This window comes from Acartia tonsa, chromosome 10 (genome assembly GCF_053477335.1).
Source record: "Acartia tonsa isolate MP-2025a chromosome 10, ASM5347733v1, whole genome shotgun sequence".
Classification (NCBI taxonomy): domain Eukaryota; kingdom Metazoa; phylum Arthropoda; class Copepoda; order Calanoida; family Acartiidae; genus Acartia; species Acartia tonsa.
In genome coordinates, this window is record NC_137269.1 from 11,259,385 (window position 1) to 11,278,156 (window position 18,772).

The 18,772-nt window shown below is 32.2% G+C and overlaps 1 protein-coding gene across 4 annotated transcripts in view; it reads left to right on the forward strand.

Moving 5' to 3' along the window:
* Nucleotides 1-2: 2 nt before the first annotated feature.
* Nucleotides 3-18,772, forward strand: part of LOC145329375 (uncharacterized) — a 70,512-nt gene continuing 51,742 nt past the window's right edge. Inside the window, exons 1-13 of one of the 4 annotated variants that reach the window (XM_080173462.1) lie at nucleotides 3-65; nucleotides 599-761; nucleotides 1,193-1,348; nucleotides 8,102-8,340; nucleotides 11,023-11,073; nucleotides 11,413-11,457; nucleotides 11,828-11,996; nucleotides 12,375-12,439; nucleotides 12,830-13,051; nucleotides 13,327-13,387; nucleotides 13,683-13,826; nucleotides 14,426-14,568; nucleotides 15,251-15,373. In XM_080173462.1, the coding sequence (XP_080029588.1) occupies nucleotides 731-761; nucleotides 1,193-1,348; nucleotides 8,102-8,340; nucleotides 11,023-11,073; nucleotides 11,413-11,457; nucleotides 11,828-11,996; nucleotides 12,375-12,439; nucleotides 12,830-13,051; nucleotides 13,327-13,387; nucleotides 13,683-13,826; nucleotides 14,426-14,568; nucleotides 15,251-15,373 (1,449 nt within the window). In that variant the 5' untranslated portion in view covers nucleotides 3-65; nucleotides 599-730. Of the gene's footprint in view, nucleotides 66-598; nucleotides 762-1,192; nucleotides 1,349-6,346; nucleotides 7,085-8,101; nucleotides 8,341-11,022; nucleotides 11,074-11,412; nucleotides 11,458-11,827; nucleotides 11,997-12,374; nucleotides 12,440-12,829; nucleotides 13,052-13,326; nucleotides 13,388-13,682; nucleotides 13,827-14,425; nucleotides 14,569-15,250; nucleotides 15,374-18,772 lie in introns of those variants that run through there. The other 3 variants (XM_080173463.1, XM_080173465.1, XM_080173464.1) reach the window with 3 other exon arrangements.

The window sequence follows — 18,772 nt, forward strand, 5'->3', positions numbered from 1 at the left end:
ATGGAGTGTGTATTACATGATCTATTCCCAACCTAAGTTGGTAATAGTAAGATGAATTTCAACAAGTTAGTAAAAGCAGGAAATCTAAAATGCTTGTTAAAATTGTTGTTAGGTTATACACAGGGAGGGAGGGGATATTTACTGCACTGTATATTATAATATTACACTGGTTCCCAAACTTAAATAAACAACGTTATTTTATTCGTTTGCTCAGAAACATTGGTTACTTATATTGAATTTAGATGGTTTCAAATTTTTTAACTAATGATTTTAATTTACAGAAACTTAGAAAGGGTAATTTTATTTATGTTCATAAGGTATGTGTATAATGTTATCCTTCAATGTTTTATATCCTTGAAATCCCTGGTTTTAACCCCTAAAACCTTTTTATATTTTTGGTTTGGTGTAGCTGTTTTTATATCCAGCTAGTCCAGGTATACACTCCACTTTGTCAGTGCGTTAGAGTTAAGATGTTGTCATCCTTGTTTTTAAATAGTGCCATCTCCGGATTAAAAAGATTACTTTAATATATATTAAGCAACAAATTCGCTCAATTACACTTCAATTATATCAGCATTTTATTTGATTTATTGATTAGTGAAATTTCTGCGTTCTTCTGTGATATTGTGACCCCCAAGAAACCCTGCAAACACCAAATATTAAAATTTAGAAATACAAAACTTTTATAGTCAACAAATTTACATTTCCTTCTGGAAAGAAACTATCAAATATGAGCAGATTTAGCCTGGATAGACTCAAAGGTAAGAAATTCTCCAGTATGGCTTCCAAACCGATGAAAGTCCGTCGTATTATTGCCGGTTCTCAGCCATACTTAAAAAACATGTATAGCACAGTATTCCAAATAATTTCATAAATTATAATATTAATACCAGATTCGGCCCTTCGGGTCTAACAAAACTGGTTTTTATTTTATAGATTGTCATTTTAATATCCGCAGAAATCTGTCTATAATACGATGCGATTAATAAATACTAAGTAAATCTACTGTGTAAGTCTTTGGATCGGCCTGTTCATGTTACATAAAAATCATTTACAAACAAAATTTAATTTTTTTTTAATATAAAATTTTAGGGCTTTATCTGTTTTGTCCAATAAAAAAAAATTCCTGACTTCCATTTTGTAATATTTTCTGATCAAATAATCTCCTACAAAATTCCTAATTTGTTAACAGGGGTCCGCAAGGGCTCAACATCAAGCGAGGGGGGTGGGGCTGAATCCACCCCCAGCAACACAATAGTCCTGCCCAAGTTCAAATTCCGAAAATCCGCAGACAATTTGGTGGAGGTTTTCGATGATTTTTTGGAGGATGTACCTCAAATGGATAAGGGTAGGCTAATGTGTGTGTTGTGCTTGCTTTTTTTGTGTTTGTTTTGTTTTGAATTTAATTGTTTTTGTAAAAATACTGGGACATACATTTAATGTCATATAATGTACTAGCGGCTACGCCCCTAGAGGCCTCTAGGGGCACTTGAGGAGGAGAGAGTCGAATTTAATAATTCAATTTCTTATTTTAGATTTTAAAAGAAAAAGTAAAAAAATTTACGTTTGATGTTTGTTTTTCGTTGAACTCTCTTTCTAAAATTGAGAAATTTTAAAAAAATTTAATTTCTCTAGGGAGGGTGGTGGTACCCTCCCCCAAAATAGTTAAAAACCTTCCAGGGACATATGAGAATCTACCCTGTAAAGGAGAACCCGATCGGTTCAGTGGTTAGCGAGATCCTTCGCTACAAACAGACAGACAGACACACAAACAAACAGACAGACATCGTTCTACTTTGTATTATAGATATAAAAGATACTAACTAACTATAAAGTACTATGATCTTTGGAATTTTTTGTTTGTTTGTTAGCTTGCTTGCTGTGTTTTGTTTAATTTCTGTATAATGAATATAAATAACACAGTGTATAAAATACACTAACATTTTCAAAAATTTAAATATAGTTTTTTGTTATGTATCTATTTTTAAAGGCTCAGCTGTTTAGGGTCGATCCTTCCGTTCGTCCGCACGCCTGTCTGTCCGTAACTTATGGAACTTATGGTTAATTAAGGCATGTTAGAATTGTCCTATCAAGTTTAAACTTGGCATGGTGATTCCTTATATCTTTAAACTGTGAGTAGGTATTTATATTCTGCTTTTTCAGTTCTGACATTCTACAAGTGTTAGTGTTTGTTAGTCCTACCGTTTCAGAGCTTCCCTTTTATGGATATTGTCATCTTTGTTTTAGTAAAATGTGCATTTGATTGTTACAATTCCTGTCTTGTGTTTAAAACTAAAAATACAGTATGGAATTGTTTGTAATGTATATAATGTATTGTAGTAAATGAACATTAAAAGCTTTTAATTGTACATAGTAACCGCTGATTTGACAAGGTTGTGCTTTTCAGGGAATATTTAATATCCTATTATATAAAGAAATAAGTTTCGGTCAACATAGGTCCCGGAATGGTTAAAGGCTTGTTATCTCTTTCCTCTAAATGAATAGTCCTCAGATGCTAGGTACTCATCCGCTAGTGTACCTATTATATTTTGGCATTATTTTTGCTTAATTTAGTAACTGCTTGGTTTAACATTATAATACCCTGTCATTTTTACTTTACAATTTAGAAGAAATCCACCCCTTAAAAAAGTTGAAATAGAATTTCAAATCTTATGTAAATAGAAAAGATGTCAAATATAACCTTTTTTCCCTGCAGTTCTTGAGATCTTTAGAGAAGAACAGACAATTAAAATTATTCTTAAAAATTGTAATAGACCAAAGAGAGGCTTAATAAGTAGATCAGCAATGCTACTAAAAATCAGGGATGGAGGGGACAATGGGCTGTTTAAAACATTACACTAGTACCCAATGTTTTATAATAACGTTTTCTATTGAATTTGATTGGTAGGTTCATTAAGTTGAGCTAATCTTCAAAAGGGCTAATTTTGTGTATCATCTTTTAGGATATACATCAATTTATAAGCCATTGTCTCATTCTGACTAAAAAGAGGAAAATTATAACTTGTTTTTGTTTATTTCTTCTTTTTAACGCATTTATTTGTTTATTGATGTAGTTAGTAACACACTTTATACGTCCTTGATCTCAACTCTATTTTTAGTAGTTAAGCTCCTCTATAATTCACTTTGTCAGTCCGTAACGCTATGAGAGAAATGTGATTTTTAGGGCTGCTATTGCAGATAGATTTCTGATTTTTGGTTAAGACGCCCCTTATCAAATAGCATCCGGGATACAAATTACTTTGTCCGTCGTTCTGTCACTCATGCTAAGAAGACGTGAATTGATATCCTAATTTTGAATAATCTCAGATTTTTTCTTTCTATGGCCACTGAATATCTGCTCTATAACTCACTTTGTCCGTTTTTCCATCCATGATTTTTTGGCTTCGCTATTTTAGATGTTATACTTGTTAGGTGATTTTTATATAATATTATAAAATGTAAGAAAACTATGTGTTCGTCTCATTTTTGCTTAAATTGAAATAAATAAAACAGCTTAACATTTAGTAAAACTTATTAACTAAATGTAAGTCTCAAGGGACTAACAGACGAACTTTAATTTACGAAGTAAGCCTTTCCTTAAAGCAAAATATATCCGAAATGGCTGGTCCAATTGGGTTATGATTTTCAGGAAAACTTCTTAAATAAAAATGTATTGGGATTGCTTTAGGCTATTTATGAAAATTACTTCTTTAATTCTGAAACAGTCTAGGCTCGAAATAATATTCAAAGCTTTTAAAATTTTGCTTTTGCAAATAAAAACCTTTTGACTTAAACTACCTTAAGGTATTTTAAACCTTTATGATAAAAATTGTATTGTATAGGAACTAAGGAACTAAGTTTGTTCAATCAAATAGTTGGCTTTTTATTGGATATTATTATATTTATTTCTTATCATAAAATGGTTGCTAGAAAATTGCATATTATTACGAGCGGATGATGCCTTTCTGTATTTTTTATCACTAATACGTTCAAATATTCTTGTTTAAAAAGCAATATTACTTATTTTTAACTTTAATAATTTATTAGCAAGCACTTATGAAGAAACATAATGTAGTACACTTTCATGGCGCCACATTAAAACAAGGATGACGAACATTGCAGTTGATTAGTTGGCATTAAAAAAATGAAAACAGAGAGCATATTTGATATTTCATACCTAAATGCCACAAAACCTTTACATAAATAAGTATATCTTTTGAAGCATGATACATAGACCGACGAACTAAGTAAATTATAAATTGGATGCTCATTGGTACAGGGAATTTTCACCAAAATTTTCAGATATCTATTTAAATACCTACCAGCAGAGTAAATCTCATTTCCCCCCAGACAGCTAGACAAAATTAATTCTAGAGTATCTTTGCTACTAACAAGAAAAGTTTTTTCCATATTTTATAAAAAATATTCACATATGATCTATTTAAAAAGAACTAGCTAGTTTTGGAACTTCTATACTTTAAATACTTTTTATTAACACTTGCTGTTAGAGGCTCTTAGGGGCACTTGAAGGAGGGGTGAAGTCGACAATCCCACTTTCACTTAGAGGCATTACCGGTAATTTTTTCTTTTTTTTGAAAAAAAAATGGGGTAAATATTAATATTTTTAAATGGGACCAAGACCATTAGAAAGCTTACTTAAAGGACTATCAGGTCCTAATAGGACGTTATCCTAGGACTTTTAGAAGTTTGTCATAATTGGACTCAAAGAAATTACCGATAAATGCCCCACGGTGGGGCATTGTGAGTAACGTCTTTTCAACCTAAAAAAAATCGATGAAAAACGGCCAAACGGCCAGTCAAACATAAATAATCATAATTAGTATAGGTTATAGGGATTATCCACAAAAATTTTCATAAAGATCGGACTATTCCTTCTATCTCAAAAATAATTTTTTTTTAAAGACGAGAAATTTCGATTCTTTTTTCACTACAATTTTCTTAAAAAATAAAATTAAAATTTTTTTATATAAAAAAAACCTGTTCTATTCACTTTTTGGCCTAATTCTTAAAAAGCCCATATTGAATTTTAGATTTTACCAAAGAAAACCTGAAAATTGATCTTAAAAATCGAATTTGAATTTTTTTTCAACGTTACCGAAAAATAATCCGCGCGATTTTGGTCATTTTTGAAAAAAATATTAACTCTACATTTAAGCTCTCAACGGATTTGGAAAGAGCGGGCAATTCTTAGTTCAAAAGGTTTTTACGGATCAGTTCTAGGTCTTACCAATTTTTGTGTAGGTCGATCTTTATACACCTAAGTGAAAAAAATTTTGGAAAAAAAAAATTTTTGTCCGACTTTGAGACCCAAAAAGTACCCTTAAAATTCATCTCACAAAAATTTAATTTTTTACTTTTTTGTAGGCAATTTAATAAGGAACAAATTTGGTTTTATGTTTTTTTTTCTGTCAGTCGATTAGAACATGGAGAAAAATGTCATTTTTTGAAGGTGGGTAAAAAATTACCGGTAATGCCCCTTACCGGTTAATGCCCCGCTTGACCCTAAGATTTAAAAGGAAAAGTGAAGACATTTTTTGGGGGGGATGGGGGCATTTTGTTCTTGTACGACTTCTCTTGAGAGGATGATTGTACCCTCCCCCAAAATAGGTTGTTATAAACCTTCCCAGGGCACATGAGAAGCTACACTGTAAAGGAGAACCTGATCGGTTCAGCGGTTAAAGAGATCGTTTGGTACAAACAGACAAAGGTCCTTTTACTTCATTATAAGGATTATTTTTTGTACATAATTTTGAACAAAATTAATTGCAGAGTAGCTATTTCTCAAAATATTAATTTGTTTTAAAATAGAACGTAATCTTAGTTCTATATTTGGCCCCTTTTTAAGTTAAAGACAGACAGACATCCTGTTGATTTATTTAAAGATGTGCTAAATTATCTATGAACATGATTACTCTTTATAAATCCTTCATTATTGATAAAGTACGATGGTTAAATCTGCATTTTACAGGTTTGCGAATTTTTTTATAAAAAAATATTGCAAATTAAATATATTTATAGAAAAATAATCGATTATAACATGAATGCGTAAAGATCATGTGATATAACTAATGATTATAATATGGCGAGAAAAATATTTATATTTCTAGATTAAACTAGATCATATTCTAATTCCTTGCAAGCTAATTTAAGATTATTATTAATGTTCTTACGAAAAGAATTATTTATTAAAATTGAGGTTAATCCTTTTATAAAAGTAACAGGATGTCTGTATGTCTGTTCTTCAGTTTTTTTTTACAAAGAAGCTCGCTAATTGTTCTCTTTTGCAGTGAAGCTTCTTATAGGCCCAGATAAGGCAAGGTTAATGCCAATTTTATGGCAGAGAACAAGAGATATCGCCCACAAAATAAGAATTTTCTATTTAAAACCAAAGATGTTACATTAAAATGTAATCAAAACTCGTAAGTTTTGTAATTTTGTGTAAAGACGATTAATATTAATTATATTAAGATGTCAATTCCTAGTTATGGTGTGGTTACGTTCTCACCAAATATGCGATTATAAAATTTCCATGTAATGGAGAGGGGTTCAAACAACACACCCAGCTCAAAAAACTGTCAAACCTAAAAAAATTTAAGCAATTTTTTTGGGATGAGGGCTAATTAACCTACCCTGCCCTCAACCAAATAAAAAGCTTGGACGTTCTTGTATAAATGATCCATCATTAAAAATGTTAAAAATATTGTGACGTCTATTAATTTTTTTTTGTTATTTAATTCCATTTTTCTTCTCTATTTTTGTTTTGTCTTGTTTTTATGTAGCACTACCTTTACATATGTGTTTCTTTTTGGGAATATTTAAGTCTTTTTCTTCAGTTCTAGTTACATTTTAGACAAATCAATGTTAAAATGATTTTCAGCACGTTTTACATAAGATATTTTTGTACTAAATTAGAGTATAAACCTAAATCTGTGAAAATGAAGCCATTTACTTGACAACGATTGTCATTTTAAAAAACTTATAAAGTAGTACCAAGTAATTAAAAACAATAAAAAAATGCCTTCTTGTAATGTTATAAGATTCCAAAAGTTTGTTTATTTAAGAGGTAGGTGCCTTTTCCACTAAAGTCTACTTAATTTAAGTTTATTTTATGCATGTCGTATGTTAAAAATATATTTTGTTTGCAAAGATACTTTACAAGTTTTACACATTTGCTGCTTTTATTCTTGACATATCTTTGATATTACATATATTCCTAATTTATTCAATAAGTGGGGGGGGGGGGGGGTAATGCAACCATCTCGTAATCAATGCGCAAATGGCACTTAGAATCCGAATTTCAGGATGAAATTTGGTATGAGTAATCCTTGGTAGGTCTATTTTCCCTAAATCGAATAAAAAGTTGGCAAAATTATAGATAATAATACCAATAAAGTTTTTTTTTTATTCTAGTACCAGCTAGAATCGACTAAAAAGGCTGGTAGAAGCTATAAAGTGCCAAGAGTACCATTTTTAACGACGAATAATGTAAAAAAAACTTATCATTCAAAAATTGTCAAAAACCGTCTTAACGGCTGAGCCGCCAGTCTAAGTGCCATTTGCGCATTGATTACGAGATGGTTGCATTAACCGCCCCCCCCCCTCCCCCCTTTACAATCCTACAATAATTTCTAATATTTCACTCACAGGTGGAAAAAAGTGTCCTTGTTAATTAAAGAGTTGTTTACCTTTTCTCATTTTAAGTTGCTATGTTTGAAATCGAGAAATAAAATACTGGAATTTGTTTTATAAATAACAAGATACTTTTGTTGTGGATTCTATTTAACTTTTTCTTATGTCGATGGTGTTACATATTCTATTCAATAAATGTATAATCATAGATGTATTGTATAAACCAGACAATTACCTAGATCTAGTGATTGGAACCTTTTTCGTCTGCTAGCAAATTGTTTTCTGCTTTCTGTAACGACTTGGACTTTGCACTTTGTGTGAAAGAATCCTTATCAATTTTTTTTAAATACCAATAATTGAAATACATCGCGTCGACTGTCATTGAAAAGCTTTTAGATTACAACATCTTTTAAAAGTGCGTTGTTATTTTTCATATATTTTATAATCTTAGAGTTAAGACCTGGCAAATCTGAAGGAAGACCAGTCCCAGAAACCAGTTCAACTAGTCAAGATGACCAGGGTCTGTCTCGGTCATACTCCGGTCCTGACCGGTCATCAGCGGTCCCGTATGCCGGTCCTGACCGGCCCACCAGCTTTGCCGGGCAGCTGAGCAGTTCCTACTCCGAGGCGGATGCCGTAGCAACATCAACAATAAGGGTTGTCGAACTCGACAGCTCAGGAGTTGTTACTCAGGAATGAATTATTTAAACTGAAATAAAAATTTTAATGAACTTTATTTACATTGATAATAGAAAATCAGGATAAAGATATTGAACTGTTATGAATAATTTCTTTCAACCCCCACCTTAAATTTTCATTTTTGTCTGGGAAGGATGCTGTATCCCCCGAGATGTTTGAGACTTACAGACTGGATAGTTATAGAGCAGCTTTAGCTAATATAAACTACCTGTATCTGCAACGCAGGGGTGATTAAAGTTACCACAAGAATCTTTAGAGGTTATCCAAAGGGTGCAGGGGGGCCAGGACGGGAGTGACGGTTAGGGTTTCAGGCGGGGCCTCAGGGCATCAATGGAATTATTCTGGAATTATTGTAGAATGTCTTGATGTTATTCCTAAACAAAACATGTTATAGATTTGGTCAGGTGGCTGAAACCTAGCTTCACCCAGCCTATACTAATGTCCTATTCTCCCCCCAGTTGTTTTTTACAATATTTATTAGTGGGAAAAGGAGAAAGGGTTAATCTAAGTGTATTTTATAGAGAATTAAGCTGTACCTGCTTGTTAAATCTGGACAGCTTAGTTCTCTAAAGAGCCGGCAGACATTATAATTAAGCGGTCTGAAAAATGAAAATCTTTATTTGCTATTTGCAACCGCGAAATTAGAATGTCTGCCGCAGTGAGCCGCAGGCAACCCGTTGTTCTTCTCCAGTGATTTGGTGGCCTGAAAGTGTACATGCATTAGTGTACATGACAATATTTCACCCAACGCTTGTTGTTAGTAACCCCAAACCAAGTCTTAGCTTATTTTATTTTCTTCTAAAATATTCAAAGAAGGTGTATCAACTTTTTTTTATAGCTAGCCGGTTCTTTTAGTAAGTAGTAGATGTAAAATTTTTCATAGAATTCAGATATGCAATCGGTTTTTTTGTAGACCTCTTATTTTTTAAGTAATTTAAGTTTTTTAAAAAAATAATTAAGTCGGTTTTAAGGTACTAAAACGCAACAAAATAAAAGAAGAAAATGGCCAGTAAGAACAAAAATAGTAAAATCTTTAATTTGACACCTTACTTTTAAAATTCTGTTGAGTAATTATTGAAAAAATCTATATTTTTAACCTCGGTTTAATAAAAACTTTAGACCTAAATATTTTCTCAAACAGACATAAAAAACATGGGTTCATATATACCTTTAGAATCAGAAAAATATTACGAATCCATTGTAAGCAAAATTGAAAAAAAGTAAAAAAATAAATTAATGGCCAATTATATTTTTTGTTCAGGCAACACTATCGTCTTCCCTTTTTTACCCCCTCTTTACCCCCTTCCCATTTTTATACTCAATTCAAGAATTAAGACGTTGCCTGTACAATATAATATGATATTTTCATATAATTCCTTTTATTGTAGTTTATATACTATATTGTAAACTTTTTTTTCAATTTTGTTTACAATGGATTCGTAATATTTTTCTGATTCTAAAGGTATATATGAACCCATATTTTTTTACCTGTGAAATGATAAAATTAAGTTCAGAGTTTTTATTCTCGTGGGTTAAAAAAAATCGATTTTTTCAATAATTACCTGACAGAATTGAAAAAGTAAGGTGTCAAATTAAAGATCTTACTATTTTTGTTCATAATGGCCATTTTCTTTCTTTTTTTTTGTTGCATTTTAGTACCTTAAAATCGACTTAATTTTTTTTTTTTAAACTTAAATTACTTAAAAAATAAGAGGTCTACAAAAAAAACGATTGCATATCTGAATTCTATGAAAAATTTTACATCTACTACTTACTAAAAGAACTGGCTAGCTATAAAAAAAAAGTTGATACACCTTCTTTACAAAAAAAATAATCAAATTAAATTGCTTGATAACTTGCAGTCTAAGATAAGAATATCAACAACAACAACAACCCCCCTCAAAATTTTCAAAATAGATTTATATCGGATCTTGGACAAAGTAGCTTCGGGCAAAGTAGCTTCGGACAAAGTAGCTTCGGACAAAGTAGCTTCAGGACAAAGTAGCTTCAGGACATTTACTTATAGTAAGAAAAATAGTCTCCAATAGTAATAAAGGTCATGGCCGCAGCGCTCGGCCCCCTGGCCTGCCTAGCCGCGGGCGCTCAGCCCCCTAGCCTATAACCTAACCTAACCTATGTTAGCCTCAGAACATTTATTAAAGTAAAATATCCACAAATGTTAATACATAGGTGGGTTGGAATTTCGTGGATTTCACAAAAAGTGGTTGGTAGATTTTTACAATTTTTAATATTGTTTTTACAATTTCTAAAATGATGTTTTTACAATTCTTAGGTTAGGTTAGGTTAGGTTATAGGCTAGGGGGCCGAGCGCCCGCGGCTAGGCAAGCCAGGGGGCCGAGCGCTGTGGCCATGACCTTTATTAACAGCGGAAGCTACTTTGTCCGAAGCTACTTTGTCCGAAGCTACTTTGTCCTGAAGCTACTTTGTCCTGAAGCTACTTTGTCCTGAAGCTACTTTGTCCGAAGCTACTTTGTCCAAGATCCTTTATATCTGTTATGGTAGTTTTTTTTTACCAGAAAAGGATTTGTTTTTTCTTATGCCCTAATCCTGCGGGATACCTAACATCCAGTATAACATAACCTAATCGGACCTAACAAACAAACGACCCACCCCCCATACTACTTAGAATATATTTAAATAATTCCATCAAAACAGGCCATTAGTGGAGGCGAAGGAGCTACCATTGTTAATTCTTCTCCAGAGGTAAACATAAGCTAAAACAATATAATCTAGTTCGTAAATGTTGCGCAATTGTTAACAAAAGTGATCAAAAGTAGAGGGGGTTGAGGGGATATGCTACTTTTTGAAAATACGAGAAGAAGAAAAATACAGTTATTGCATTTTAGTTTTTTTTTAATTTCTATACTTTTTACTTTAAAATATCCACCACACCCCTTTTCAATTTATCTAAACTATAGGAGGGGAAGTATTAGTGTTCAAGAGGCACATGGTGTGAAAGCACCTTTTCATATAAAATAAATATTACCTTTTTAAGGGTATGAATGTTGATTGACATATGGCTTAACTTATGTTTTTTATTAGATTTTTCATGACCTGAACACACCCTCTGCTCCATCCCCAATGAAGGTATCTAGTTTTTGGTAGAAATATTTAATAACAAAGCTACTCTAGAAGTTTAGTTTCAATACATCATCATTTGAAAGTTTCATTACGAAATTCGGATTCCAAGTGCCATTTGTGACGAGATGGATGCATTAGGACATCCCCCCCCCCCTCACTAGATTGACCATTTTTTCGGCTTTAAAAGATAATTTTATTTGACGTTCTATGGTTGAAAAGTTAAGCCACTTCTAGCTTGGAAGTAACTTATCAAAAGTGCCCAAAGTTTTTAGCTAACAAATCAGATAACTTTGATATAAAACTTTGGGGACAAGAGTACCAAATTTACATTCCAATGTCATCTTTTTTCCTGATAAACAGAACACTTAAATTTTAGGAGAGATTACTTTGCGCCTTTGCCAGAATAGCACCCGACACCTCCTCAAAGATCAGCCATGACAATAGCATCAGTACTTTAAGATCAAGCTCAGATGCCATATCCTTGCCAGCCACTGCAAGTGTTTCATCAGATGACAGCGCTAAACCAAATTTTAAGATTGGGACAGGTAATTAAATTTTTTTTCAAATAAAAATAGATAGTTTTTTGGTGGATTTAGCAAGACCTTGAAATTAGGTTTCTAAAGGAACTTACAAAGTTACATCTATACTAAAATTTTTGTTTATTTCCTTTATGCAACTGTTTATGCGCTTCTTACTTAGCAGGTGACGTTGGTAATTTCTAAATCTTAAGTTATGACGTGGCTATGGCCAAGATTTAAACTTCTTACTTCCCAGAAAACTAGCGTATGTTCTAAGTTTTTTGCTACAATCGATTGTTTTAATCAAAATATAAAAAAATATTTGCTTATTGGCATTGTTACCATAAAACAAAAGTAAGAAAATCTTCTATTTATGAAAATAGTGATGTTTAAAATATTTTAAAGGGAGTGGAGGTAACTGTGGTCAGACAGAAAATAGGACGGAGGTTTCTGGTTCCTGGTATCATCAGGTAAGATTTTTAAACTTTTACATACAAGCAAATTTGTATCTAAAAATTAAAGGTTCCAAATTTTACAATAAATGAAGTGTCTTCTAACAAGGTTTTATCCAAAACAAAATGGGATGGAATTATTTAAGCTAAAATTTTCTTTTTGCAATTCTTCTCAAAATTTAAATTTGGCCCATTTTTTTGTGAGTGTAAATGGATAAATGACTTAGTTTTTTAACAATTGTATTGATTAAATATTGTATAAAATATAAATTTTATCAAAACCTTAATAATATTGATAATAATGCACCCAATAATGAAATTGACAAAAAAAAACACTTTTGGTCAAAAGAACAGTGACTTTGCTAGTTGTAGAATTGGGTGCACCCCACCCATGAACTCCTATTTTAGGTCAAAGGAAGGTTTACCAAATCCTCCACTCCCTCTAGCAGCAGTGCCAAAGATTCAACACCTCCGTCTGCGGGGCTTGCAGGTTCTACACCCTTCTCATCCATGGGCGAGAACACCCCCACCAATGCTATTAACATACAAGCAACGAGTGAGGAGTCTGCTACTCTGAGGGAGCCGGGCCTTAGTCATTCTCTGTCGGATATTAACATCGGAAACCAACAGGTTAAAAAATTAATGTACCCCCTATTAATAATACTTAACAAAACTATCCCTTGAAAATGGATGGGAATGCTAGGGCACTGTTACTTTCCACAGACCAATCATAAATCAAAATAGACCCTTCAAAGTTTTTTAAGCCAAAATGTCAGAATCTCTTTCTTATCTTGACATGGTTCAGTTTAATTTACAGTCTAATATCCTCTCTCCCTATTTTTTTAGTTTTACATTTATAAAATTAGAATTGGCTCTATGATTAAATATTTTTTATTTTTTGACAGGAAGACACAGAGAATGTGAAAAAGAGACCTCAATCACAAATATTTGATTTTGAATCAACAGGTATTTAAAAAACATAAAAACTATTTTGCCTCCAACCATACTACAAAATGATATCACTGTTTGATATATTATTGGCTTGATGTAACAGTAATAGGATGTATGTATATCTTAGCGTAGGATCTTGCTGAACCGATATGATTCTTCTTATAGGTCCAGGAAGGGTTTATTATTTTGGTGAGGGAGCCCATAGAAAAAAAACACTCACAAAAATATCTTTTAAGTTCCGCTAGAGGTCAGTAAGTGCATTTGTGCTATGGTTAAAGATAATTAATTGAAAATGTGAATTAAAATTAAGATTGGTCCCAAGAAAATGCGGGGACGAGTAAAGAAAAATCCGGGAACGAAATTTCAGCAGATGATAATATCAATCTTACTCCGTCTATGGACACACCTACTAAAGTTAGGAAGCGATTTGGAATTTCTTTTCTTGATAGAACAGGTTAGTCTATTTTTATACTTTTTATAAAAGTAACAGGGTATTTGTCTATGAAAATTAAAGACTTTTTTGTCTTTTTGTTTGTTCGTCAATCGATTGTAAGTTTGTCCTGTAAAAATAATTTTCTATCTTTTGTTAGATTTTGTGGTTAAGATTTTTACACTCTAATATAAGGTTAAGATATATTTTTTTTCTGGAGTCTTGAGTTTTATTTGTTTGTCTAGCTGTTGCTTTTGTGAATTTTATAATATAAAGTAGTTAGGGTTATTTGTCTGCAGCACAATATCATTCTTTAGGAAAGGTTCATACACACACACACACAGAGGGTAGAAAAGACATTTTGTAATATCGACACAAAAGAACTTCGCCTATTAAAGAGTAACACAGTTGTGTTGATATTATTTTATGTACAATCTTGAGCCGTGAAGAAACGGCATATCAACTCTTATTGCCACCGAAACCGAAATCTTTCAGTAATGATTATCAAAAAATTTAATGTTAGTTATCGGATGTTTTTAGCGGTTCTACCACCATTTTCTAAGTTCTACATTCTAAATTTTAAAAAGACGTGATTTTAGTACTAGGGTTAAACTATGTTTAAGGATCAAACTCCCCAAACAAGACCAGTGCTCCTTCCAGCAAGCCAGGTACTCCTGTGAAGCCGCCAGCCTCCGCTGAAACTCCCAAAAGATCACTCAGAAATTTTGTCATGAAAAGCTTCAAACAAGCACCCTCTGAAAACAATGTAAGTTCTTTTCCAGTATGGGTTCGAGTCAATATAGTGATAATAGAAATACGACAAAGTTTGTATTTTCTCGTATTCATTCGAATCCGGTGGATAGGAACCGGTTCTCATCCATACGAAAAAACTTTGTCTAGCATCGTATTATATCCAGCTTTCTACGAATATAAAAATGTACATTCATAAGATTAAAACCAGTTTTTTTAGCCCGTGCTTACGGCACCTAGGGGTTAAAAAAACTGGTTTTAATCTTATAATTGTACATTCTATATCCGCGGAAAGATGAAGTTCTGTCATGTGATCACACTTTGCCAGAATATTTTGAATACCCATTCCAGCATGATCAATAATACGAAAATACGATACGTAACTATTATTCGATTTCTGTATAGCTTACCTACCCTTTGAAATGCTAAAGATATTACTTTTTTTTAAACATAGTAGAACTAGTCTGTCTCCGTTTATGATTTTTCCGTTTCAGTAAAACTTTAAATAGGTCTTGGGATGGTTTTAGTCTATTTCTTTTTTGTTGAACCTTTGCTTAATGCTCAAACGACATTTGGATGGATTTAGGCTATATTTCTGCCTCCCTTCCTCCTAGAAATACAGATCCCCATAGATGCTGGAGGCGTAGTCGCTTTTATTTCATTAGAGGGAAAATCTAAAAAATAATTCTTCTTTTCAGGCACTTCCAGCTGAATGTGGCGTGGCCGACCTCATGATAGAGGGTGGATATCCACAAGGCGCGGATTCAAACCTTGGTCCTCCATCTCTCTCCACAGAGGATGGTAAACATAAACTTGACGAGGTAGGATTATTTTAACGAAGGTTGTTTTAAAGGGATAATTAAATAAAAGCAGAGGTGTGCAGAAGGGGGGTAAATCCACAACCCTTTACACCTAGGAGAGTATCAGGGTGAAAGAAAAAGTCACACACCCCTTAAACTTAATGTTGGTGTTACAAACATTTGACAAGGATACCAAGGGGGGTGTATTGACCACCCTGACCCCCCCAAAAAAACACCATTCTTGTTGTCTGTAATTCACCCCCCTCGATTTTGGCTGAAGGGGTGTCGAAATTTTCTGGTGCGTGGTGTGCTTCGCGCACTCCCCTTGTAAATTTCTCTGAATTAAAGATATAATTATTCTAGTAAGTAATAAGATTTTTTGTCTGTGGCGAACGATCTCGCTTACCGCCTAACCGATATGGTTTTCCTTTACAGTGAAGCTTATTACAGGTCCAGATAATGGTTTTATCTATTTTGTAGGGAAGGTATTGCCACCCTCAAAAAAAATTTCTTTAAAAAATAATTTAAAGTGGTGGGTTGACCCCCCCCCCCCCCCCCACTTAAAGTATCCCATGTGCTTCTAGGTGCGTAGACGCTAGTACATGGATAAAACATTAGAAATGGATTAATCGGTAATATGGATAGCGAGATATTAAAGGATAAACAAACTAATAAAACTTACTTATTTTAAATAAATGGATATCTTTTAAGCAATATTAGAAACTAAGTTGCAACCATGGTTGTTTGTAATGTGCATCAATTATATCATAATTTATCAGTACAAATGCCTAAACTATTGTTTTTGTAAAATAACCAAAAAAAATTTGTTTTACATACTTTAAAAATCACTTAAGAGATGAAAGTAGTTTTGCTGATTAATTCTGTTATTGTATATGCTGCAAATAAAGGTACTAAGAAAGAGAGGGAATGTCTGATTGAGCCAATAAATGAATCGCATCGGAGCATACATGAAATCTCATTGGTTGAATTAAACTGAAGTTTTCTAGATTTTTTATTAGAGTTAATTAGAGCTGTTCTTTCAACTTTTACTCGAATCAAGTCCATCACATGAAGTACTGCCTTCATATTGTTGTTTCACATCTATGTTTTATCTGTGCATTAATAATAAATATGCTTCATCTATTGCAATCATTGTAAAATAATAAAAATCCCTTTATGAATTTAAGTTAATAAAATCATATTTTTTTCTTGAGTTTCTATTAAAACAAAAAAATAATATCTCGGACTTCAAATGTACATGATTTATAATCTTTAATTCGTAATTCGTATCTATTATAAACATTTAAAATACATAAATTTATAGTTTGTTTCATGTTTACCTCGAAATAAATTATATAAAAATAAAATAACAACAAATAGCAATACAACAGTACGTTCGTTACGTTTTCAACAGGACCTAGCGTTGTACTGTGTATACACTGTACACATATGGGAAAGGGAAAGGGCATATTTTTTTCATTTTGTTCATATAAAGAGTCAGCTGTAAATAGTCGCATTTCTTAAGATAAAGCTTTTCTCACGTAAATTATATCATGTTAAAATTTATTTTCTAGTATAGTGTAAAGCATATTACAAATCCTTTAATAAGTTAGCTATGAATTGTTGAATTCCTTAATATAAAGTTAGCTTTCTAGAAATTATATACTCCAAAAATTTTAAAGTTTTTTGTCAGCTGGAGGAGTTCCTTTGTCAGATTTACGAAAAAGGGGTTCACACTATAGTTCTTCTCTCCTATTTCTATTATGCTGCACTATGTTCCTGACAGTGACAAAAAATCGATTTTTACATTTTGGAAACTACACTTTTAAACAATTGTTTAGTAATATACACAAGTTTTTGGAAATAAAGCCGAAAGAATGAGCTCTTTACTATGAAAAATAAGAATTTGATGTGTAATTACACCAGAGGTTTGGAATTAAGTTCCTTTTCATCATAGTAAACAACTATTTTTTCGATCAACTAAACTACATTTCAAATTAGTGTGGACCCTTTATTTTTTAAAGCTATTTTTGGGTATTATATATTTTTGGAATCAGTATTTAATAATTTATACGTTTAGCCTTTAAAAGAAGTCAAATCTCCATTTTTTGTTGTAATTGTAGGTACTTTTCTAGACATACCCATTTCTTGTAAGATAAACAATTTTTTTGAAATGAAAATTTTACGTTTGGGACCAGAACTAAAAATGGCAAAGGATTGCAAGAAAATACTCTTGTATGAGTAAATTAGAACTAATAATATCATAGAACCTTAGCCTAATCTTCCGAAATCTTGCGAAGTTTGCTTTTTTAAGCTCTTAAGTAACTAGGGTCTACCAAAAAAATAACAATTTTTTAAGACATATAAGTAATTTATATTTCTTATTATTTAAAATCTCTATTCAATTAAACTTAAAGTAAAGAAAAGGTTTAAAATCGAATAAAAGATTATCCATTAATATCTTAGCTCTTATTTGAACTATCATACCTTTTTAATTGGGGGGGGGGGGGGGTTACTCGATTTATATCAATCTTGGATCCAATTAAAGCTAGAAGTCTAAAAATTAGTATGTGTTTTCCTTGATCAACAAAAAATATTCTGATTTTATATGTTTAACATTATCTACTCTCTTTACCCTTTTAATGAGCAACCTTTCACAAAAGGTTCTTTCATACTTATTAACAAAGAAGAGTAGAATTTATGTTGATTAAGATAGAATCTGTTTCCATTTAAAGTAAAATGAAATTAAAATTTAAAGTCTTACATATCTATGATCTAAAGGGATAAGACAATGGCTGATAAATTAATGTACATCCCCAATGATAATACACAAAATTGCCCCTTCTATAAATTACAATTAGTTGTTAAAATGTTTGGACACTCAACTAATAATTCAACCAATCAAATTCAATAAAAGTCCCAAAAGTTGAATAAGAAAACACTATTATAAAACTTTGTGGACTAGCATAATAATCAGCCCATTGTTCCCTCCTTTCCTGCTTAAATATACACACAGAAAATGAGTAAGAAATTGTTCATCTGTATGTAAACTTTGTATTAGAAATCTCAAAATATAAATTTCAGCGGCGGCGGTTGGCGGGAAAACGGCGGCAGATTTTCATGAAATTTTAGTTGGTCCTGTATTATTGTTAGAATAGCTTAAGTTTAAAATGTGAAGTCTCTAAGTCAAAAATTGAGGTAACAGGAGCTAATTAAAGATTTCTGGAGACCTGCAGGATCAGGACCTCCAGGATCATACCTGGAACCAAAAATTGACTTGAACACCTGTACTTCATATTGGATTGTAGTAATATAGGATATTTTATTATTTTGGTAAGATGAAATGCTAAGTTTAAGCCATAAAAAAATTTTTTGCTCTTTACCTGTATGATCCTGCCAGGTATCCTAGCATCCTGTGCC